The following is a 21,830-nucleotide window of genomic DNA, read 5'->3' on the forward strand; positions in this document are numbered from 1 at the left end:
AAAACTGAACATTGTTAGGGACTCGTTAAAATAGAGAGGATACCAAAGAAAAAATAGTAGACTTCAATTTCGTTTTAAATAATTCGCGATTTAAGTTAGAATTTAAGTTATTTATGTAAAATCGTGATCCAAAAAAATTTCGAAAACGTTAAATGTGATTTTAAAAACAAAGGCACTGACGCTAATGTCTGTGGAATATAGATTCTTAGAAAAGGCTACGCTCGGAGCGTAGCTGCGAGACCGAATCTAAAATGAAGAGATTCTTAGAAGAATCAAGGCCACCGACGTAGCTAGAACAATTTCTCGAGCAACCAACGGTGTTGGGGCAAAAACATCAAGAGTGGCGACCAAGAGAAGTTAGACTCGGCAAGAGTATACCTAGGAGATTTACCTTAGATAAACAGATTACTTAGTCAACTTTAGATTAAGTCTAAGCCAAGAAGAACTAAGGCGTTTCGGCACTATTGCCGCAATGCTGTACTTATATTAACAACCGAAATCATCTTGAAGTACCTGTCCAGTTACTCCATTGAGCGTCTTCTAATGCAACTTAAAACTTTGGTGGCTTGTAAGTCCTAGAAAAATAAAAGCAAAAGTTCAAGTCAAGGCTTCTAAAAGATACTTTGATATTAGTACCAGTAAAGTGGTTTAAACTAAGTGCATTCAACGCTTTTTACCATAAGCATGGTAAAGCGTCAATGACAAAACTTGATATAAAAACTTAGAGAATTCTTTCCGAATTTCAAGATTTCAGTTAAAATCAGATAAGTATATTGTATTTTCTGACGTCTGGACATAGGTTAGTATTCTGAGATATACTAATAAATCTGACAATTTTGATTTTATTCATATTCATTATTTTTTCTGAATCCTAACTTAGCTCCGAGTATTTAGTTATTATAATTAAAACACATCATTTTTGTTGTATCCACAAAAGTATTGTTAGGAAGAAATATATTTTTATGTATTTAATGGAATCAGGCGTTACCTTGCGGAAGGCCATCCTAAGTAAGAAAAGGACCAATATTTAGCCACTTCCACATGCAGCGGTAGTCGTGCAACAAAGTGCACCGCCCGCCAGCCCGCTGAACAATGCGAATTACACAACTGCCACCGTCAAATCACTTATTTTTAGATTTTTGATATTTTTATTTTAAATTAATTGTCACATAATAATTCATAATAATTTAAGGATATAAATAGAATAACAGGAGCAATGTCAATTTTAGTCTAACAGATATAGAGTTTTGTTCTGCACGTTTGTTTAGCGATCGTTAAAAAAAGCAGATCCGCACCTGGCCGCACACTATTGCAAGTCCGACTCGCCCCACGTACCGCGAACTTTATCTATTCTTAGCTGCTACGAGTCACAGTCTATTTGGTGTTTATTGTAAAACCGATATCTCAATGTATTTCTTCACATCGTCGAGTTTCTTTTAGTTAAAGCAACCGTGAGCAACAACATTTCAACATGTTGAAAACAACATTTCTCAAACTTTGTTCTCTTTCCGTAACTGTTAAAGTTACAATATCAAGGACCTATTTATATGTCCGAAATACTTCAGAATAAATATAAGATAACTTAGAATCATGATCAATTCTCATAGCATTTCTTAAAAGAATCAAGGAAAATGAGTTTATTATTTGTTCTCTTGTATATTTTTTTCTTTCATTTACAATGCTTTCATATATCGCTTCTTTTCCTGCGATGCATTCTTTTAGTATCACAATTTAATTCAATCTTAAAATTTTTAGCGTAATTTCTATTGGGACCTTACATTTAATTTTTTATTTTGTTTTGTTTTTATCTAGTACTTTCTTAATTATTTTTTAAAAATGTTTTAAAAATTGTTACAACTGCTACTTTTTATTCTTACCTCCAGGTCTACTTCACATTTTCATTTTTCCATTTGCAAATACGGACATTTCGTAATAATGTTCACCAAGGTATGGTCCACCACTGGGTCACAGACACAAGAGGGACACTACTAGAGTTTAAACCTATCAGATATTCTATGAAACCTCGTGCCCTGTGAACATTTGGGCCAGAACCGTGTCCAGTGAAGGAAAATGTTACGCACAGCAAAGACAGACTTACTAAGAAGTCTGAAGTAGTAGAAGTTAGTTATTTGGCAATACCTCTTGCAAACAAACGAATAACTTCGTAGAATAAAGACCACGTGAACGATCGCCTACTCTCTGGTCTGATGAAACCAAGTCAATAAGGCTCCAAGGGTAATCTATATTCCACAGACATTAGCGTGCCTTTGTTTTTACTATTCAAATTGAATTCGTCTATTATTATTTAACTCATTGGTATCTTGTACATTCTTTATGATCCCCAACGATGTCCTGTTCTTGGAATTACTGTTCGTGTGATCACTCCGTATCCCTACTCCATATTGCCATCTCCAGGATGTACCAGAATCTGTTTCAAATAAATCATATAATAGGATTTCACTAAAACAGCTCGTCATCATTTTGTTAAGGCCTTTGCAAGAGGGACACAGCGATTTAGTAAGATGCAGTCTTCTATTGTCATATGTTTTATTGCAACATTTTCAATCCATGATGCAATCTTATAAGATACATCACCATTATCACCACCACAATCACCACCACGATCATCATGGTCCTCATTTCAGCCATAGTACTTTCACTATTGGATACAGTTCTCCCCCATAGGCTAGTTGCAATTATGGCGTCCATCTTGTGTCACTCTAAATTGCACTTTATTGCAATATAAATTTTAGTTTCACCTGTGCCAATACTACTAATTCACAGATATAAAGAATGGCTCATATTTTTATGAAGCGAAAATTGCCACATGCCGACCGTTTTCCCGCGTCTTTACCAATTGCTCCGTGACGCTTTCAACCAACAGGACTCCCGGGGGAAATCTGCCCGGGCATCTCGTCTGTTACTAGATCCCCTATTGACGCCGGAATGTGGGCGTATTCGGTTAAAGACAAGTCTATTACGTTTGCACGTAGACTGGATGTCTAGTCAAGAGATTTCATTTTGTAATCAAAAATTGAAAAGAAATTTTCCAATTTTTTTTTTACCTGGTGTATAAAATTTTATATTTTTCTTTATTTTATATTAAAAACAATTATTGCAGAGATAAATTAAAGATAAATTAACCTGGCAGGCATTGTTATTATTTCTTCTTATCATGTAATGTTTTGAATAAATTTAGTTTCTAATGTCTCAAAACTTCTCTCGTTCAGCAGAGTAAGATATTTACTCGACTAATCTGATTTTTGTTTATTCCCGAATATTACTTTTCTATAATTTTTATACATAGACATCTTTAAAGCAGGTCTATGTCTAGCAGTTGGGGTCTATGGGCTGAAAGGACCTTGTATGCGTTTATCAGCATTGTCATCATCATATTCATAGCAGACATTCCTGCACGTCACAGGCCTCCTCCAAGGATCGCCTCGATTGCAACTTTTACGCTACCAGCATCCAAAAAATTCTGAGTAAGAAAAGGACCAATATTTAGCCACTTTCGCACTTGCAGTGGTAGTCGTGCAATAAAGTGCACCGCCCGCCAGCCCGCACTCACAGAGTGCACACAGAGTGCACTTGTCGGTTGGCACTAATCGGTGTAACATAACTCCTGAAGATGCCCCGTGGAGGGATGAAACACGTGTTGAGTAATTTGGCGGTGGCGGTTGTGTGATTCGCATTGTTTGCCGCATACACATTTATCAGCGGGCTGGCGGGCGGTGCACTTTATTGCACGATTACCACTGCATGTGCGAAAGTGGCTAAATATTGGTCCTTTTCTTAGTTAGGATGGACTTCCGCGAGGTAATGCCTGATTCCATTAAATACCAAAGAATTCTCGCGACCTACGTCAACACACACACAATTTACAATAAATTCATTGTTTCATGTTTTCAGTAGCATCACCTTGTATACAATAGTCTTGAAAAACTCTCAGAGGAGTAGGTTTAATTATAATAATGAAAGTCTTTATTAAAACACACATTACAATAGGTGACGAAACTATGTAGTTTCGGATGGCGTCAATAGATGGCGTTAGCTGTTTACCGCACAAATGTACAAAAAGGACACCGCGCGGTAAAATCGACATGAACAAAGACGAATCGACAACGACACAATATATATAATAAAAACAGTTGAAGTCCCTAAATGGTAAATGTAAAGTTATATTTACATGTCTTCAGGTGCGTTATCTAAATAACACAGCTATTTGTATAGCTAGCGTTTAGTTTACTCTAGTTAAAGATGGTAGATCTGCAAGGTGACCTTCGGACTGAGAGATAACAAACTGATTATTCCCGCTGTAACTTTTATTGAGTCGGGATCCCAGTTAAGTTATTCATGAGCGGGGCGTGTGTCGCTTAGAAGATAATTAGAGATCGGGAGATTAGCCCGCCGTTATAACGCCGGATAACTTGCCGCGCCGGCCTTTGTGTCCCGGCGCATTCAACCGCTCCGTCGCAATGTATTAATATCATTTTTGCAACTATACCAACGGGAACGTAAATTCCCTTGTTTATTCGAACAATAGTTCTATATAGAGCTGCGAAATTAACTGCCAGCCCCGGCGCCGTTACTGTAGCAATATGTTTACATTTTATGTTTATCAATTTTTGGGGATTTATTTATAACTAGTGTTACAAGATTTGATATGAATTTTATTATTTAATATATTTCGTAGACTTATTGGCGAAATGTTACACTATTTATTTTTCTACCTCTCTTTATATATCTCCTCTTTTCTCATACTCTTTCTCACCTACTTTCTATTTATTTTCTTTTCTCTGTCAATCAATGTTATACTCTTCCTTCTAAATTTTCTTTTTTTCCGTGGAATTATGATTACTACATGACAACTGGTACATGGTAATGCTTTTTGTGTATCATGTTCATTTTGCTTAATCTAACGCATTATCTAGAGATATTGCAAATTCAAATTGCAGAAAGCAATAAATGGGGCTGTGCCCGGAGTTTAGTTGAAAGATCGAATCAGAAATGAGGACTGCAGAACAACCAACGTCACAGGCGTAGGTAAGAGAACTGCTTGTCGGAGTCACATTTCACGTACAACTGATGGCCGTTGGAGACGAAAGATTTCCAAGGTGAACTGTTCCATTAGATGAACCGGCGGCATAATAGTTAAGATAAATCTGACATTGATAAAAAATGACAGGTCTAGGTCAATGTAGCGATCTTTGGGAGAGGCCTATATTTTGCACTGAGCGTCTATCAGCTGAAACGAACAGAAGAAGAAGATTGCAAACACATGTACGTATTTTTTTTTCAACCATCGATTGATGATAGTTGGACTGCTGAGGTTTTGTGTAGATGTAATTCAAGATTTTGTTGCACGAACACGAGGTCTTCGTTTCAGCTTCTAAGGAATGGAAAAGAGTTTAATAACGACATATGTTTTAATATAAAACAATTAAAAATGATACATTATTTATAATCAAATAAATTGTTCCATTTACTGTGAAGTTAGCGATATATTTTAAAAAGTTTGGAGTAATTTCATCCACGATCAGGCATGTTATGATTAAGCAATTGTGCTTGTAATGTGTTTGGGATACAGTGAGAAACAAAGAATATAAGTTTCGAAGAACTAAACGAAAACTCTTAATCCCAATAACTCGACACTGTTCAAGAAATTTTCCATACGTTGCCACACAGTTACGAATTATACAAGCCCGCTCCACAACGGCTGGTTAACTTAACGATTAAGTTCCGGCGCGCAATGAATAACGTAGTGTCAGAATTCAACCCTCAGTAATTAAACAGAGGCGAAGGCGTGTCGGCCTGCACGGTTAGAAATAACTTATTCATGAATTTACTGGCGCTACTAATTATTTATTTTATTTTACGACACCTATTACCTCGTCACTGGCCTCGTAAATACTTGAGCGGGAACAGAGTGCCTCCGAATTTTAAAGCAATTGGAAGGAAGGGTTGTTAATCTGCCTCATTTGTAATACTTACGCGGATTTTTATATACCTCTCAAGTTATTAAAGTAAGTGCCCAGTCAGGAGTCCAGCTGTGTGATGGACTACATTATTAATGGGCAACAAACGTAATAATGTCTCTAGACGAAACTAAAAAAGTAGTAATGTTAATTTTTTTTTTAATTCTAAGTAAAGACATTTATTTTCGTATTTATTTATTTTATTTACATTAATAATTGCGATTGTTCATAAAAATATTATAATAAAATAACCTATGTAAATGTTTTTAAATTAATATCTATTTACATTGGCCATATTGTCTTTTAAGTTATATCTTAAGAAAGACTAAATGACTTCATCCTCTCATTTTCAAAAGAAATACAAGTTAAAGATAAATATAAAATGTATTTATTCAATATTGGAACTTTTTACAGAACCCTTATTTATCGACAACTTTTTTTAATCTGTTTTATTTTTTAATCTACTTAAGGTTTTTAGTTGTGAAGGAGAATCAGAAGAAACTCCACAACAACACATATTTTAATCAAGTTTAACAATACAGATTTATACATAAATACTTTATGAGATATAGCCTAAACGGATTCAAATTAATCAATTAATATATTCGCCAAGGATTCTTGTAGTTAAAATATCCTTTTATTTAATAATAAGCCTTTTACATCAATATACTTTTAATATGCGTTAATACTAATTTGAAGAATATTATAGTATAAAATTGTGCAGAAACTTGTAAAATTTCAAAAAATATCACAATAAATGAAACATTCGACAATTATTTTACATCTCCCTTTGAACTTTGTCCATTTGTCAGTTCATGCGTTTTATGTAATTTTATATTGTCATTTAACAGCGAGATCGGTCAGTATTCAGTGATAACAATGTGATTTATTTTATCTAAGGTAATTAGCAGTACTTTATTCTATCTTTAATATGGTAAACAGATAGAATAATTGTAAATCATTTTATGTATCCTTAGATAAACACTTACGCTATAAAATAAAAATTTCAAAATAAGTTTAATATAAAAGTTTTTAATTGTTTATAAAGTAGAACTTAAACTAAAAGTTTATCAATTAAGTCAATGGACAAACTATTAATAGATCGAGCAGGAATATGATTTACTGTCCGTTCTCAAGTTTCATTATCACTTAAAAAGAGTTCGTTGTTTCAGCCCATAAATGTCCAATATAAGGCATCGCCTCCCCCTCCTAAGTTATCTCAATTTTAGTTTATATAATGCCGAAGCAAATACAAGTTGATACAAACTTACCTTACGTTTTACTTCTGAAAGGATCGCTTTTAAATGTACAATCCAAAGGAAATTATGTAGAGTAAGTAACTGAACATTCTTCACTAGTTTACACGTACGGCCCGTAGCCATCGCCGCATCCCTTTCGAGTATAAAAAGGATACACTTAAGTCATATAAAATTAAATTTTTACGAGCGTAGCGCACGGAAGGAGGTATTCAATAAGTGAGTTTTATTTCATAGAAATAAAAAAGCTGTTACTTTATTAAAACGATATTAGATAGAATCTCTACCCTAAAAGGGCATCATTGGAAATCGATTTGATAAAAAGAGGCAAATAAAAATGGCGATATGAGCACCCTGAGGGAATGCTTCGGGGGCTGTTGGCGGGTCCCTAATCAAATATACCTTAACTTCCATCGAATCGATTGAGATTTACAATTTCGGGACTGAGTGGGCGTTTTGAATATTATTGTTTAGTTTACGTGAAGGAAATGTAAATATATTCATGTGTACACACTCGGAATTCTCCTCCAGCTACTTTGAGAACCAACGGAACCATTATTAAAATGAGTTACCTATATTTGCCATTCGAGCGAATACAGTTTATTACTTCTTTTTGCATACAGTTGCAAAGATTAAATTAACGAAATTATAGACCCTTTTAACTATAGCGCATTTAATGAAAGTTCTTATGACCTAGGTACATTTTTAATGGAATCAGGCGTTACCTTGCGGAAGTCCATCCTAAGTAAGAAAAGGACCAATATTTAGACACTTCCGGACATGCAGTAGTAGTCGTGTAATGTAATTAGTGCCAAACACAGAGTGAGTGTATTTCTCGCTCACTCACTCTGTGTTTGACACTAATGTCATACACAGAATATATATAATGGTTTAGCATAACTCCTGAAGATGCCCCGTGGAGGGGTGAAACACGTGTTGAGTGATTTGGCGGTGGCAGTTGTGTGATTCGCATTGTTTGCCGCATACGCATTTATCAGCGGGCTGGCGGGCGATGCACTTTGTTGGACGACTACTACTGCATGCGCGGAAGTGGCTAAATATTGGTCCTTTTCTTACCTAGGTACATTGCCCAAAAAAAAAATATGACATTTACAAATCTACACTATTTTAACAGCGCAGTTAAACTGGCAATAGGGGAGTCCAAGGAATGAACAGCCGGTGAGGTCTTAATGGTCAGAAGTAGAGACTACGGTCCAGTAAGCGCAAAGTAAGTCGTTCCGTTAGGTGGACATATATATATACGTTAGGTGGATAAGATTATTAGGCTCGTCGATATATGCTGAATATAGGTCGCTTCAAATAGCATCTACTGAAAATGAACGAGGGGAGAGCTGTTCAGCCGCGTACATGGTACAGTTGAAGCGACGACGATTATGTCAAAATCATAGGATTTTAATGTAATTGTTAAAATCTTTAGTTTGGATGTCTTTTTTATGTAAATGTTTATTTTGTATTTACATTTTTTATATATTACCAAACCGTATATATTTCTAAAAGGTTTTTTAAACTGGTTTTAACAGTATTTTGTAGGGGATTCACGTAGAATGAAAAAAATATATCTTATACATTCTAAATTTAAGTTTTCTATTTAAAAACCAAAAATTTGTCGTTATCAATTTGTTGTTTTCATGAGCAGCAAAATATGATTTTATATATATACCATGTCTCCTAGAGCTACGGTTTTTTTTTTCAAATTAAAGCATAAATTTATAAGAGATGAAGTTTGCACTAGAACTAGCTGGAATTAAAAACAGTGTATAAAAAAATATGTATTGTAAATGTACAAAATATTATCATAAATATATTGTGAGACCACTGTAACAATATTGACCTCTTTAAAGTCGATCTTCAGCTGTAAATATCCCGAAAGAATATTTTTAAAAGTGAGAATAACAAAACAATTTCTGACAAGTTCTTCGATCATGATGCTTTTGGAACTCTATAGTTTCATTGTAAGTTGAAACATGCAATTATATGGAGCTCGATTTGTTACACGCTATTATCAAATTTAGCACTTGACATACACGGGTGTTTACTGTGATTCCAATTGTATTGAATATATTAATAGGTACCATGTTACTCAAAGTGAGTTTGTAAATGATACTACCGTATGTTTTGTATTCCGTCGCTATTATTCTAGCTATCTACTAATCCGGTAGCTTAACATAAAAAGAGATGTATATAAAAGTCGCGGTAACTTGATAAAAAGTCTAAAGAGCGCATCGCCGAAGTTACGGAGGCGCGCGTGGGTAAACATCGCGAGTTAAAGCAATAGGAGAGATAACCGGCCGCGCTACTTTGAATTACCGTTAAGTATGTGGGAGGGAATAAAAAGGAATGGAGGGGACATGGGGGGGAAGGCTTACCGAGGCTTTGAGTCCGCGAGAGGTAAGTTTTGCGGGGACTTCCCGCGCTGTTTGTTCGCGTAACGACTGCGAACTGATTAGGTATGGGATACCGGCGGGGAAGTTTCGATGGCTTCTTTCTGAATTCGAATACAGTTATTTGTCGATGTGTTTCGAAGTGGTTTTGGTGACTTATAACTTTTTATAAACAAGGTGATTTATAGCGGTGAATCTGCAGCACACTTGTTAGCAAAAAGCTTTAAGGATTTCACTTCAAATTCCTATTTAATGTTATTATTCTGAAATACATTACATTGATTTATTATCTCTATTAGAATACGTCAGGCCAATAACGTTTAGTTGAACTAAGTCAGGGACAAATAGTGAATAATAATCAATTTTTGTTTATTGTAATCTGAATTTCTTGTTCTTGTTATATTTTCATAAAGTTTTATATAAGGTGGTATATATACCTTCCCCTATTTAAAACTTTTACTATTTTTCGCTTTTAAACAAAAAATTTAACAACACCTGTTCTTGTTTTATTCTCATAAAGTTATATTTCGGGTGGTGTATATACCTTCACCCATTTAAAACATTTTTCGCTTTTAAACAAAAATCTTCCTAAATTCTTTTGTTTAATAGGATTCTAATAATGTCTGCAATTATGGCGAACAAATATAATATTACATTTTTATAGTAACTGTAACTTACATTTAAATATATTTTCGTTTTTCCAATAGAGTACATGTTCAAATTAAAATAAATGAAAATGTTATTTATGCTATATTTCGTTGGATCCTAAAGTTTCACGAGACCGACAATATACTCAAGGTCGTCTGAAGATGCAGGCTGGGAAAGCTCGGTAATCATGGCGAACTTTAAGTGAAGATTCTGCCTTGCAGTGAACGTTTATCGACTCACATAATAAGAAATAAAACAATTTTAATCATATTATATTTATGTATTAGTAAATAATGTAATGATCTTGATTGCTTAATGTGGAGTATGCGCAAACCAATCATTCGTGCACAGTCGCGAAGCAACAATACACAGTGAATTTGCATACTGCGTTTCGGTCGTTCGGAACTGCGCAAATGTAGATTTGCCTCTTTAACCAAACATTGGAGCCCAAAGCGAGCTTTGAGCGGACCCACCCACAGACGCTTTCGCAGTAATTGCTTTAAGCTCCGCAACTCGAGTGTTGCATACGAAATATTAGTAACGATACGTCGGCAAACATTACCGGCGTCGTGCGGTACGTTTTCCTGTAATTATAGTTTCATTCATTTTAATTAGATTGTCCTACTTGTGAGAGAAAGAGATAAATGCTATTTGCATAGTTTACATTTTTAGTCTTTTACAATAATCACAAGTGTACATATCATCATGAAAGAAAAACACCATTCGACATTCAACCCTGTTTTATATAAACTGCAGTTGAATTGAGCTCTCCCATGTTAACAACTTTCAACTAAAAATAAACATATAAGAGACACAAATAACCTCCAAGAGGAGCATGAAACAAATTTTGTTTGTTATCAATATATATATCAGAGTCACAATAGTTAATTAGTTAATAATTTTAACTACCATTCATCATCGTCATCATCATATGCTGATGACGCCCGTTGAAAAGCATAGGCTTCATCCAAAGGTCACCACGATGTCCAGTCTTGCTCTGCCTGCATCGAGCGACTTTCCACAGTTTTCTCTATGTCAAAGGTCGTCATAATTGAAGGTCTACCCAAGTAACATCTTCCAACTTGTATGTACCAATTAATATCATTTTACCTGCCACTTCAGACGAGTAATTCCTCATCACCTCATTGATGAAGAAAACCTTGGTTCTCCCACAGATCTTATTGGCTACCATTTCCCAGTTATACTTAAATGAAACCTTTCGATAGCGTTTTGTTTAATACATTCACTAACTTAAACGTCTTTCTAGTCGAAACTCTTTTGTTGTTGTAAAAATTAGAAAGACGACAATTGAACGTATCCTTCACACGAGCATTACACAGTATTATAATAGAATACGGATCGATTATATCAATGTTTATAAGCGAGTAATTTATTTGTTGAGACGAACATTAGACTAGGCCAGAGATTCTCAACCTACGTGTAATCTAGGAAGGACGCAAGCTTTTATTGGAATATGTGAAAATTATATTTGTAATAGCAGAAATATGAGGATTTTAATACGATTAGCCTGTTTTTTTAATTTTTAAAACAACAATTTTTTTTGCAATCGTGAAACAAACAACTTTTAAGATTGTAACTTACTTGACATATAGATGAAATTGTTATAATTTGTGTTTGTGGATGGATTTATACTTTAACTTTTGTTAACATCAAAGTTGAATAAAAGTAACAGACATTGCCCAGCGTATTGAAGTTGAACTGGCAGTGAGCACACTTCACAGCGTGCGTGACAGGTGACTATTGGAGACTTAAGGTCCTGAACAGGAGGCCATAGGCCGACATGCACAGGTTTGTGGTCTGATGGCAGAGGGTAGACAGACAGATGAACTCGTCGTCACTAAAAGACACTGGATAGACCTCTTTCAACTAGTCCTAGATGGAATATTTATAGAAGGCGTATGTCTTACAATATACGTCTTTCGGATATTTTAACGGTGTTATGTTTAGCCTTTTGATATCGTATCCATAGGGACTTCTACAGTGACTAGCAAGATAGCATAAATCTCTTAAAACATTAGTTTTAAGGTTAAGAGAAACAGGAATGACTTTAAGATGGAGTTTTGAAATTTAAATAAAACAAATGAAAAGTTTTATTAAGATGTACAAGAACAAAAAAGGTTGGGAACCACTGGAGTTACCCAATGCCGGCACAAATTCGTTGACGGAACGTAAAGAATCACTTTCATAAATTTCGCTAATAAAGAGCAAAATGAAGTCAAGTGATATTAATAGATCGGTAATCGGCGAAGACAATAGTATTAATGGCTTTAGGAAATTCCCGGCGCCATGACTCATCGCCGAGGATCCGGGGGTAATCAACTTACGGGCACCTCCGCGCTGCCCCGGCCGAGATGAATATTCCTCCATTAATTATGTCCGGGCATTTAAAAGCACTGCGAGATGTTATCTTATTAAAAAAGGAATGACTAGGGAATGTTAAAATCTAAAAGCTTTCAGTTTTCTCTATTACACCGGATTAAAATTGCACGTGCAGGATGTACGCTGTTCAAATTTTATCAAACGAAATCTAGTTATAGTTCAAAGTTCTATTATTACGTAAATCGGGCCACTATTTCTTCTAAACTTCTCTTTATCGGGAAATTAAACTACATTTGAAAAATAATCGATAGTCCCTTAGTACATTACCGATCATAATACTTACAGATGACCCTAGCATGTTTTTTTTATTATTTTTTATAAATATAAGCTTTTAACTGACAAGAATTAAAGACTAAACTATGTAATAATTAATATCACTTCTTAGAAAGATAAAAATGATAGCAAATAACATAAAAATATATTTATATTTGTAATGTTATCTAAAAAATATCTTCAAACGGCCAAACTGTAGTCTTTTAGATTCGATAGTGTCGACTTGTCGACAGTCGATTTCCTTCTAGAAGATCGTTACAACTCTAGAGAGTAAGACAGGGATAGTTGAAATATTCTTATCAATACTTCATTTTTAATCTCTCTCCGGACTTTGTAAAATTAGTAAGACTTTTGTAAGCAAATGTACACGCTTTTAAAATAAACTCCCGTGGACGCCTGTGAATTACCAGGCTATAAACTGTATAAGGTTATGCTTTAACAGCTTTCAAATCAATCAGCGTCATGTCAGTGGATAGACGCCTTTTGTTAGATATAGGCCATCGCCAAATTTTACCACGAAGACCGGCTTATGCTGTTTACATCTAAAAACTTTTTGAATTAATAGCTTTAATCATACATATCTGACTTAATATTTTTGTGATTATGATCAAAAATAGTTGGAAAATCATTTAAGTAAATAGTTAACCTCTTCGGTGTAGTGATATGTAAACATATTAAAAAAAATTAAAATTAAGAAAAGAGTTTTGAATTTCGAATCTTTTCTGAGAGTTTCTTGCAATTTTATCTTATTTACATTTATATTTTTAACACTCGATAAATTTCAATTTAACAGACAACCACAGCACAAGCCATGTTATAAAAATATTTAATATAGGTTTCATCTACTAGATAAATAGCATTGTTTTGTCTTTTATGCAACATTGCGATGTGTGATATCAGCACAATAAGCCATTCGTAAGAAAGAATATATGTGCGCTCCCGTCATTTGTTGTCGAATATCGCGGCAAGCGGTAGATCACTTTGCCATTTCAGTCTGGCAAGTGTGATACCTCCTGTGACCTCCAGCTTTGATGTCAGTTCGCTGACGTATGTTAGCATTCTTCTCAAGTAATATCTGCTATGTCTAGTGGTCTTCAGTTTCCTGGTATAGATCTATATGTCTTTATATGTAAAGTTGTTGCTCACGTATCTGAGTATATTAAGGATTACTAAGTGTTCTAGTCTGAAATCTCTAGTATTTCAATATTGTTACGTATATAGTAATGAAGATAAAAATGTAATAACTTAATAATAGTAAATAAATTAGTTGCTCATTAAAACAGATTGAGTGAAGTTAACGGTTAGTGTGACAAAACTTTAGGTCCAATTAATGTTACTTACGATACAGAAACGTGGTCACTTCTGGCATCATCGGCGAGCTTGCAGTAGCTCAACGATCCATGGAGAGAGATATACCCGACATAATATGCTCAGGCTTTCTCTACTTAATTGAATTAGGAATTGAAATGTCAGTAGACTAAGGAAAATAACCAATATGGCCCAGCTGATTGTAAGTTGAAGTAGCAATGGGCACGCTTCATAGCTTACGAAACGGAAAGCCGCTAGAGCCTTAAGGCTTTAGAGTAGAGACCGTGAACCGGCAAGCGCAGCAAAGGTCCAAGGCGAACAGATAAACATTTTTTTTAAACGGTCTCCGTTATTAGAGGCCCCTCGTTCTCCTGTCTTGCGGAAGGACAGGGTCATTATGTTTAATAATTTTATTTAATTTCCGCACTCTACATCCATTCATATTCAGTTCTTACATTTTTTAATCAGATAAACACTGGTAAAATAGTCAGAAAACGCTTTACATTTATGAGGTTCTATGTCAGTGTTCCCAACGTGGGTCTTACCCTCCATAGGGGACATTTAAAAAGAGAACGCTGCACAAATTTAACACTTTCTTCTTCTTCCTTCCCTTTTCCCTTTATTCGGGGTCAGGTCTCCTTATCAATTTGCGCCAGGCCACTCTATCCTGGGTTGTCTCTGCCTCAAGTTGAATGGTTTCCAGTTCCTTTCCGATATTAGACCATCACGTAGCTTTTGGACGCCCTCACTCTCTTGGGAATTCTGGGAGGCTTAAGGCAGTTTTTACCACGTGGTCATTTGGTTTTCGTTTAATTTGGCCATACCATCGCAATCTATTTTCCTGTAAAACACAAACTTAACACTATATATATAAAAATATGGGGGCGATATATAGGGGGCGTAAGAATTTTACAAAGGCAGAGGCGTAGCATATGAAAGGCTGTAAAATACTGACTTATGTCCACAAGTGGATGTCTTACATCTGAAACAATAATAATACGGTAAATGTCAAAATTAATTATTTCCGTCGACGATCGGATTTTGGCCTTATGAACCTAGTGAACTTTATTATTCTACGTTTCACCAATCAAGGTCTTGATATCCAATCTTGTTAAATTCGTAACGTATCAATTATGAATGTAAACGTTTGCCTAGCCGCCTAACGCTAATATTGCTTCCAATTTATGTTATTCAGGGGGAATGAGCTAACCTTCAATATAAATTTGGTTCTAACTCTATCGGAAATTGAATTCCAACCACACACTGCGCTATCCCATTATGTGCCGGTTTACTTTTCCCTTATTGATTTTCTGTTGGAATTGAATTTACAATTCTTTTAACATTATTTACAATTCTTGTCGTGAATTCAGTTTATTGCTTATACTTATTTCGTCTTGAATTATTAAACTCTACGTGTGATTCGATATTTATGAGATCTTTGAGAGTTATTGTAAATCTACGAAATACGCCATTAGAAAAGTCGATTGTTTTTTTTTTTCGATATATCAATTTAACTATTAGGGTGACCGGAAATTAATTTCGCTTTCTTATGTTAAATTCACATGAGAACATTTTTAACAAGTTTTTATTTCTTATAAACAATATATTCACTTTCGTTATCGACAACCTTTTGCCATCTAGCATACAAACTTTCAATATCGAAGCGGTAAAAATTAATCGGTTTGTCTGTAAAATATGTCGACAGAAACGACATTACTATTCAGTCTCTAATATATATAAACTTAACACCATGATTTTATCTATCTGTCGATGTATAAATTGGGTGAAAATATTTAAAATACATATACATCATCTAGTTTTGAGTGATCGTGTATGTTATTACAATACTGCCGGTGCGGTACGGTAATGTAATAAAAAAACTGTTTAAATGTATTCTAAGTTTAGATGATAATTTATAAGATTAGTTCAGCTAGACAATAACAGATGGCGCTACTAGTCTTTTATGTCGCTACAAGGTTTTTTCCTTACAACTAATATAAGCAAATTATAAATATTTTTTTATCAAAATAGTCTTTGAAACTGAAAAGTAGTGCTATTACCACATCCGAAACGACAAGCTTATTAAATAAAAAGTCATAAAATTAGATTAAAAATAAAAGGATTTTTTTAAGTTAAGTAAGCTTGAGAATTACCAAGAGTACGTACTAAGTACTGTTTTAATAATATCCAGTAAGTAAACACTTAAAAAAACGTTTCACTATGTTGTGGGTTCTTCGCACGCCGTGTTTGGAAGCCACGTCGCTGTAAAATTTTATGTATGTTTGTGATATTAAAATAACTGTTTTTACTGCATGTATATGAATATATGTATGTACGGTAAATATCAATATTATATTTTTTTAATTTTGTCTGTCTTTTTTGTTTTTGGAGACCTATCGTTCTCCCCTACCATATGAGTGACAGGGACGTTACAACTCGAATAAACTATTTTATTTATTTTAATTTACTTTCATCCATTACAACCACAGTCTCTCTTTAAATTCAAATCGTCTCTTGTGTATCACCTTCCTTCCCTCATCTTCGTCCCTAGACTATCTTTTGCTACATTATCACAGTTTTGAATGACATTATCAATTTTATTTAGATTTTTTGTGGAGGCTTATATGAGTTACAAATATATGAACATTATCAATAACGGTTGGTGTAAAAGTAATATTATAATGTCAATTTCCTTTATTTTTACGATTAGTGCCATATATCAGTGTTCTTCGCAATTTATTATGTAGATATATATAGAATTAGGTATGTACAAGCGGTGAATCGATAAAAACGTAGAATTGTTGTTACTGCTTATTTTACAATTTAAAAAAAAAAAACAAAAGTTTGTTGTTTTAAGGCAGCGCAAACATCGTCCTTATTTTCCTAGTCGTTTTAGTCCATGTGATCGAACAATTAAACATTTAGCTGTACGTATCGTGAAAATTAACTAAAAACACTAGACATGTAGCCTTCAAAGCTATCATTGAAGAAGATATCGCCAATTAGTAACCATTCAAAATGCCGGAAAACAAACGCAATTTTGCACGAACTTAAGTAAAGGCCACTTTATCGATGACATTTTTACAATTATAATCATGAATTTTATACCTTAAAATAAACATTTTTTATATAATTTTACTCCTTTTTTAATTTAAAAATAAATGGATGATGGTTAAAATTATGATATTGCTTTTGAACCACGTGTTAATAACATCTCCTAATTAACATTCAATATTATTAACATAGAAAACCGCATCAAATCATATTCACGAAACAACATATAAAGCTGAGTTCACACAGCGACACAGTTCGACGATATTAATTCTAATCTTGTGCAAACCGTGTAAGCGTAGCCCGCCGTCTCCCGAAACACAAACAAAGCGTACATAAGCTCCGAAAACTAGCTGAAACACAAGCGAGCCACGCGTCCTTGTTTACTTTGACGAAGTCATAGCCGCGTTAAATTTGCGCCGGCGGCCGCAGATATGCGACCGGGTGCCGCACTGCGTACTCCTCGATTGGCTGCATATTTTATGACTGCTCGACTCAACTCCGCGGCATCTGCTTTCGTATTGTCGGGGGATCATCGTGCCGATCACTGAATATATTCAGATATGAAGCTCTATGTATTGCTGGCCAGTATAGCCACAATAAATGTGTGTTAAATCATTCTTGCGTGTCAGAATTCATGTTTGAATTTGGAAGCCATATTTGATGTAGTCGCCGTAATTGTTTTAAAATCGAAATTATGAATTGTAAATATATACATACCAGCTGATAACGTAAACGTTGTTTTACAAAAAAAATAGTTTTTAAATAACTAATGAAAAATAAAGGTTGATCGTAGAAGGGTGAAAATTTAGGGTTGTATGTACTTTTGTATTCTGTATCATAAAAAAATAAAAACAGGAAAAGTTGTTTAAAAAAATTACGGGCGGACCACCCTTAACATTTAGGGGAATGAAAAATAGATGTTATCCGATTCTCCGCCCTGGCCGATATGCACGCTAAGATTCACGAAAATCACGCACACCGTGACACAAGAATTTTATGTATTAGATATATACACAACGCTTGTGCAACCGAAGACCGATCATCGTGGTTATCTTTGAGGGAGGCCGACCTTGCAGCAGCGACCATCGGGTGAAAGGAAGAAGATCCATGTAAAAAAACCGCCCCCATCGCACCTCCATCGAATTCCTCTCCTTCACATATTTTGGTGGTAACCTCTGCACGCTAATCGAACATATTGATAAGACCTATCTACGCCTTCTATATACTTATATATATATATATATATATATCCTTTCTGGGTGGCTACTCAACTTTACCCACTTATCGAGTATAGATGTTAACAACAACACCTATTGGGGGCTGAATAATTATTCATTTTATTTTTAAATAATTTAATTTATTTATTAAAAAATCAATAACTAACATACACCTTAACAATCAATAGGAATGTATGATAGATATGAAATAATGTTTGGAAATTTACTCTCTTAAGCCTCAGCACGTATATATCTTAGCTTCAAGTACGATTCGGTCACATGTCTACAAATTGTTTGATATACGTAACCACAGAACCAACCTTGGTAATAACACAAGCGTAATAATCAGATTACACAATGGTGTCTAGACATGTAAATATAGATTTATTTAGTGAATATTTTGACGTAATAAATTCAAAATTTCTTTAAAAAGTGCACGCTGGGAAGTGTGATTTGCGAAAGCAGGTCGCGGGTTAAATGAAACAATCTCATATAATGCACACTTGTGCGTTAATTAAATAGGATATCCACTGCTCAAGAACAAGTTTCCAGGAGAAGGGCAGCTGCAACCTATGCTCACCATAATTCCACAACGCGATCGTCAATTCTTTATTATGGTATATCGCGTCATAAATACCTTTGAGAATGTCCCATGCCTTGCAGTGTATGTATATGGACTGAAACAACAACGACAAAGTCTATTATGACGTCAAAATGTAATTTTTAGGTCGCCACCAATTTGTTAAAAATAAATAATATATTGTATGTATGAATTTTAATTTTTTTTTATGTTATTTTGAAACTGACCAGTTCTAAATTCTTTAGAGACACAAATGTGTAACATATACTGTATTCTATAATCTTTCTTAATTTGTAATTAATTCATATATATTTACTTATACTTACTATATTTACATCTACATCTAATTATTTTTTCAAGACTTTTCTTCTTTTAGTACATAGTCCGACATCTTCGATTTAATTAATTCTATATCTATCTTATAAAACGAGCTATTTATAAGTTAAAATCTAGAAATTCTCTGAAAGACTTTTTAAAGAAATTGGTATTCTATTGCTTCTCGATATACATTTAATAATGTTTTATATAGGCGCCTTAATTTTAAATCTTATGTGAATGATAATGACAGACACGTGATAAATACAAGACATAAAAATAAACTCGTAACGCTTGAATTTAATCATAAAAACGGTAACAAATCCTTCCTGGGTCTAGGTGAACGCATAAATAACAATGTTCCACAGAACATCTCAGATCCTTCGTTTCTTCGTTTTATATATAAAATTAAATATATATTACTAAATAAATGTTATTTAGCATTCAAGAACTCAACATGGTGTATATTGTAACGTAGACTTCAAAAATGGTTAAATTTTATTTTATAAAGTAACTGCTGAGCTGTCTGATCGATTTTTCTCAACAGATCAGCGTTCCGAGCTGGTTGTAGCTGCTTATAATGTTAAAATAATAAATGATTCAAAATTGCGAGTAAATTCCTTCTTAAATAATTGTAATTTCGATATTAAATGTTCTTCTTAATAAAACCATGCTGGTCTCTGCAGAGTCTTCGTACAGCCTGACATGTTGTCAACTCCCACTAATACGCTTCAAATATGCGGTATAATCAATAAATTTAAGAAAATTTAAATATCTTTGATTGACGCAGGTGGCGTGGATACACATCGACCGGCAGATGATCTTGACCATCCACCGGCATGTGATCACGCGGCTGGCGAGGTTCAGCGTGTCGCACGACAACGCCATGACCTGGCTCCTGCACGTCAGCCAGGTGCAGCAGGAGGACCGCGGCTACTACATGTGCCAGGTCAACACCAACCCTATGATCAGTCAAGTCGGCTACCTCCAGGTCGTGGGTAAGTTCTTGTCAATTTATCCAATCTATTACACCTCTACTTATGGAAGTATGTAAGATTCTATATACATAAATACATGACGCGGCCTCGGTAGGCTCTCACTATGGGAACCGACTATATAGTGAAGATCTTCAGGGGGGCGTAAGCCTTGCATTGGGCGTTTATCGGCTGATGATGAAGGTGATGATATAATCTAATAATCTCTTTCTTCCCTATATTTTGGATAAAGTTATTACAGATTATTACACCCTGTTTGATAGTTGACGCGCTGTTATTCAAGCAGTTGTAGCCCAGCGGTCGAGACTTGCGATCTTTTGGTTCGATTCCCACGATACAATATTATATACACACTTTGTGCATTAATTATGTGGGATTGCCATTGCTCACAACCATGTTACCAGACGATGATTAGCAGCATCTTCTTCGGACTATAATACCACACCGCGATTTCCAGCCCGAGCGATTTTCAAGCGTGGTGATGATGAGATATTCCTCTATAGATATTTTTGGAAGAGGCTTGTGCCCTGCAGTGGATGTCTAAGAGCAAAAAAGATGACTACGACGGCATTGTCACTCATAAGTTCTCTCCCTCTCACTCTGTGTTTGGCACTAATCTGTGTAACATAACTCCTGAGGATGCCCCGTGGAGGGGTGAAATACGTGTTGAGTGATTTGACGGTGGCAGTTGTGTAATTCGCGTTGTTTGCCGCATACGCATTTATCAGCGGGCTGGCGGGCGGTGCACTTTGTTGCACGACTACCTCTGCATGTGCGGAAGGTGCTAAATATTGGTCCTTTTCTTATTTAGGATGGACTTCCGCAAGGTAATGCCTGACTCCATTAAATACTCATAAGTTCGTTAAACAATTCTACATTTAATTAAAAAAGAAGCAAGCGCTCCAAAAATTGACAGATCAAAAACTTGTGACAGTGCTGAATCTGACGCAATAAATAGGTTCAATGTAAAAATTAAAATATTCTAAATTATTAATACGAACGAATTAATACGAAAAAAATGTATTTCAAAAATATTTGAACTGTAGCGACTTCCTTAAAAATATCTCACTTCAGTTTTTTGAGTTAAAAAAATAAATCGTTGCTCTTCATTTAAAAGCGAATTTCACATATGTTGCTTGGATAACTATTGGAAGATATTTCTATGAAAGTTGTTACAGTCCCTACCCGAATCTAGACTCTTGGTACCTGCCGAAACCAGTACATAACAAACTTCATATTAGCCCAGCTTGTATTTGAGTTAGGAGCATGCCTGAGAATCTTAAAGATATTATAAATTAATTCACGTTTAACTTTCACGGCCTCTTAGACATATAAGTGTATATAACTGGGGCATATAAGTGGGATGATCTTGCAGGCCCGCGGGTAATATAGGAAGCAGAACAG

The 21,830-nt window shown here is 34.8% G+C and overlaps 1 protein-coding gene across 1 annotated transcript in view; it reads left to right on the forward strand.

Moving 5' to 3' along the window:
* The window catches only part of LOC137931223 (neurotrimin-like), a 90,902-nt gene that overhangs the window by 17,769 nt on the left and 51,303 nt on the right, over window positions 1-21,830 (forward strand). The window contains exon 5 of the mRNA XM_068774633.1: window positions 20,222-20,429. Coding sequence (XP_068630734.1) covers window positions 20,222-20,429 — 208 coding nt within the window. The remainder of the gene's footprint in view (window positions 1-20,221; window positions 20,430-21,830) is intronic.

The sequence above is a fragment of the Battus philenor genome, unplaced genomic scaffold, assembly GCF_028537555.1.
Source record: "Battus philenor isolate CCGP_79_NKW_IND1 unplaced genomic scaffold, ilBatPhil1.0.hap1 SCAF_7, whole genome shotgun sequence".
Lineage (NCBI taxonomy): Eukaryota > Metazoa > Arthropoda > Insecta > Lepidoptera > Papilionidae > Battus > Battus philenor.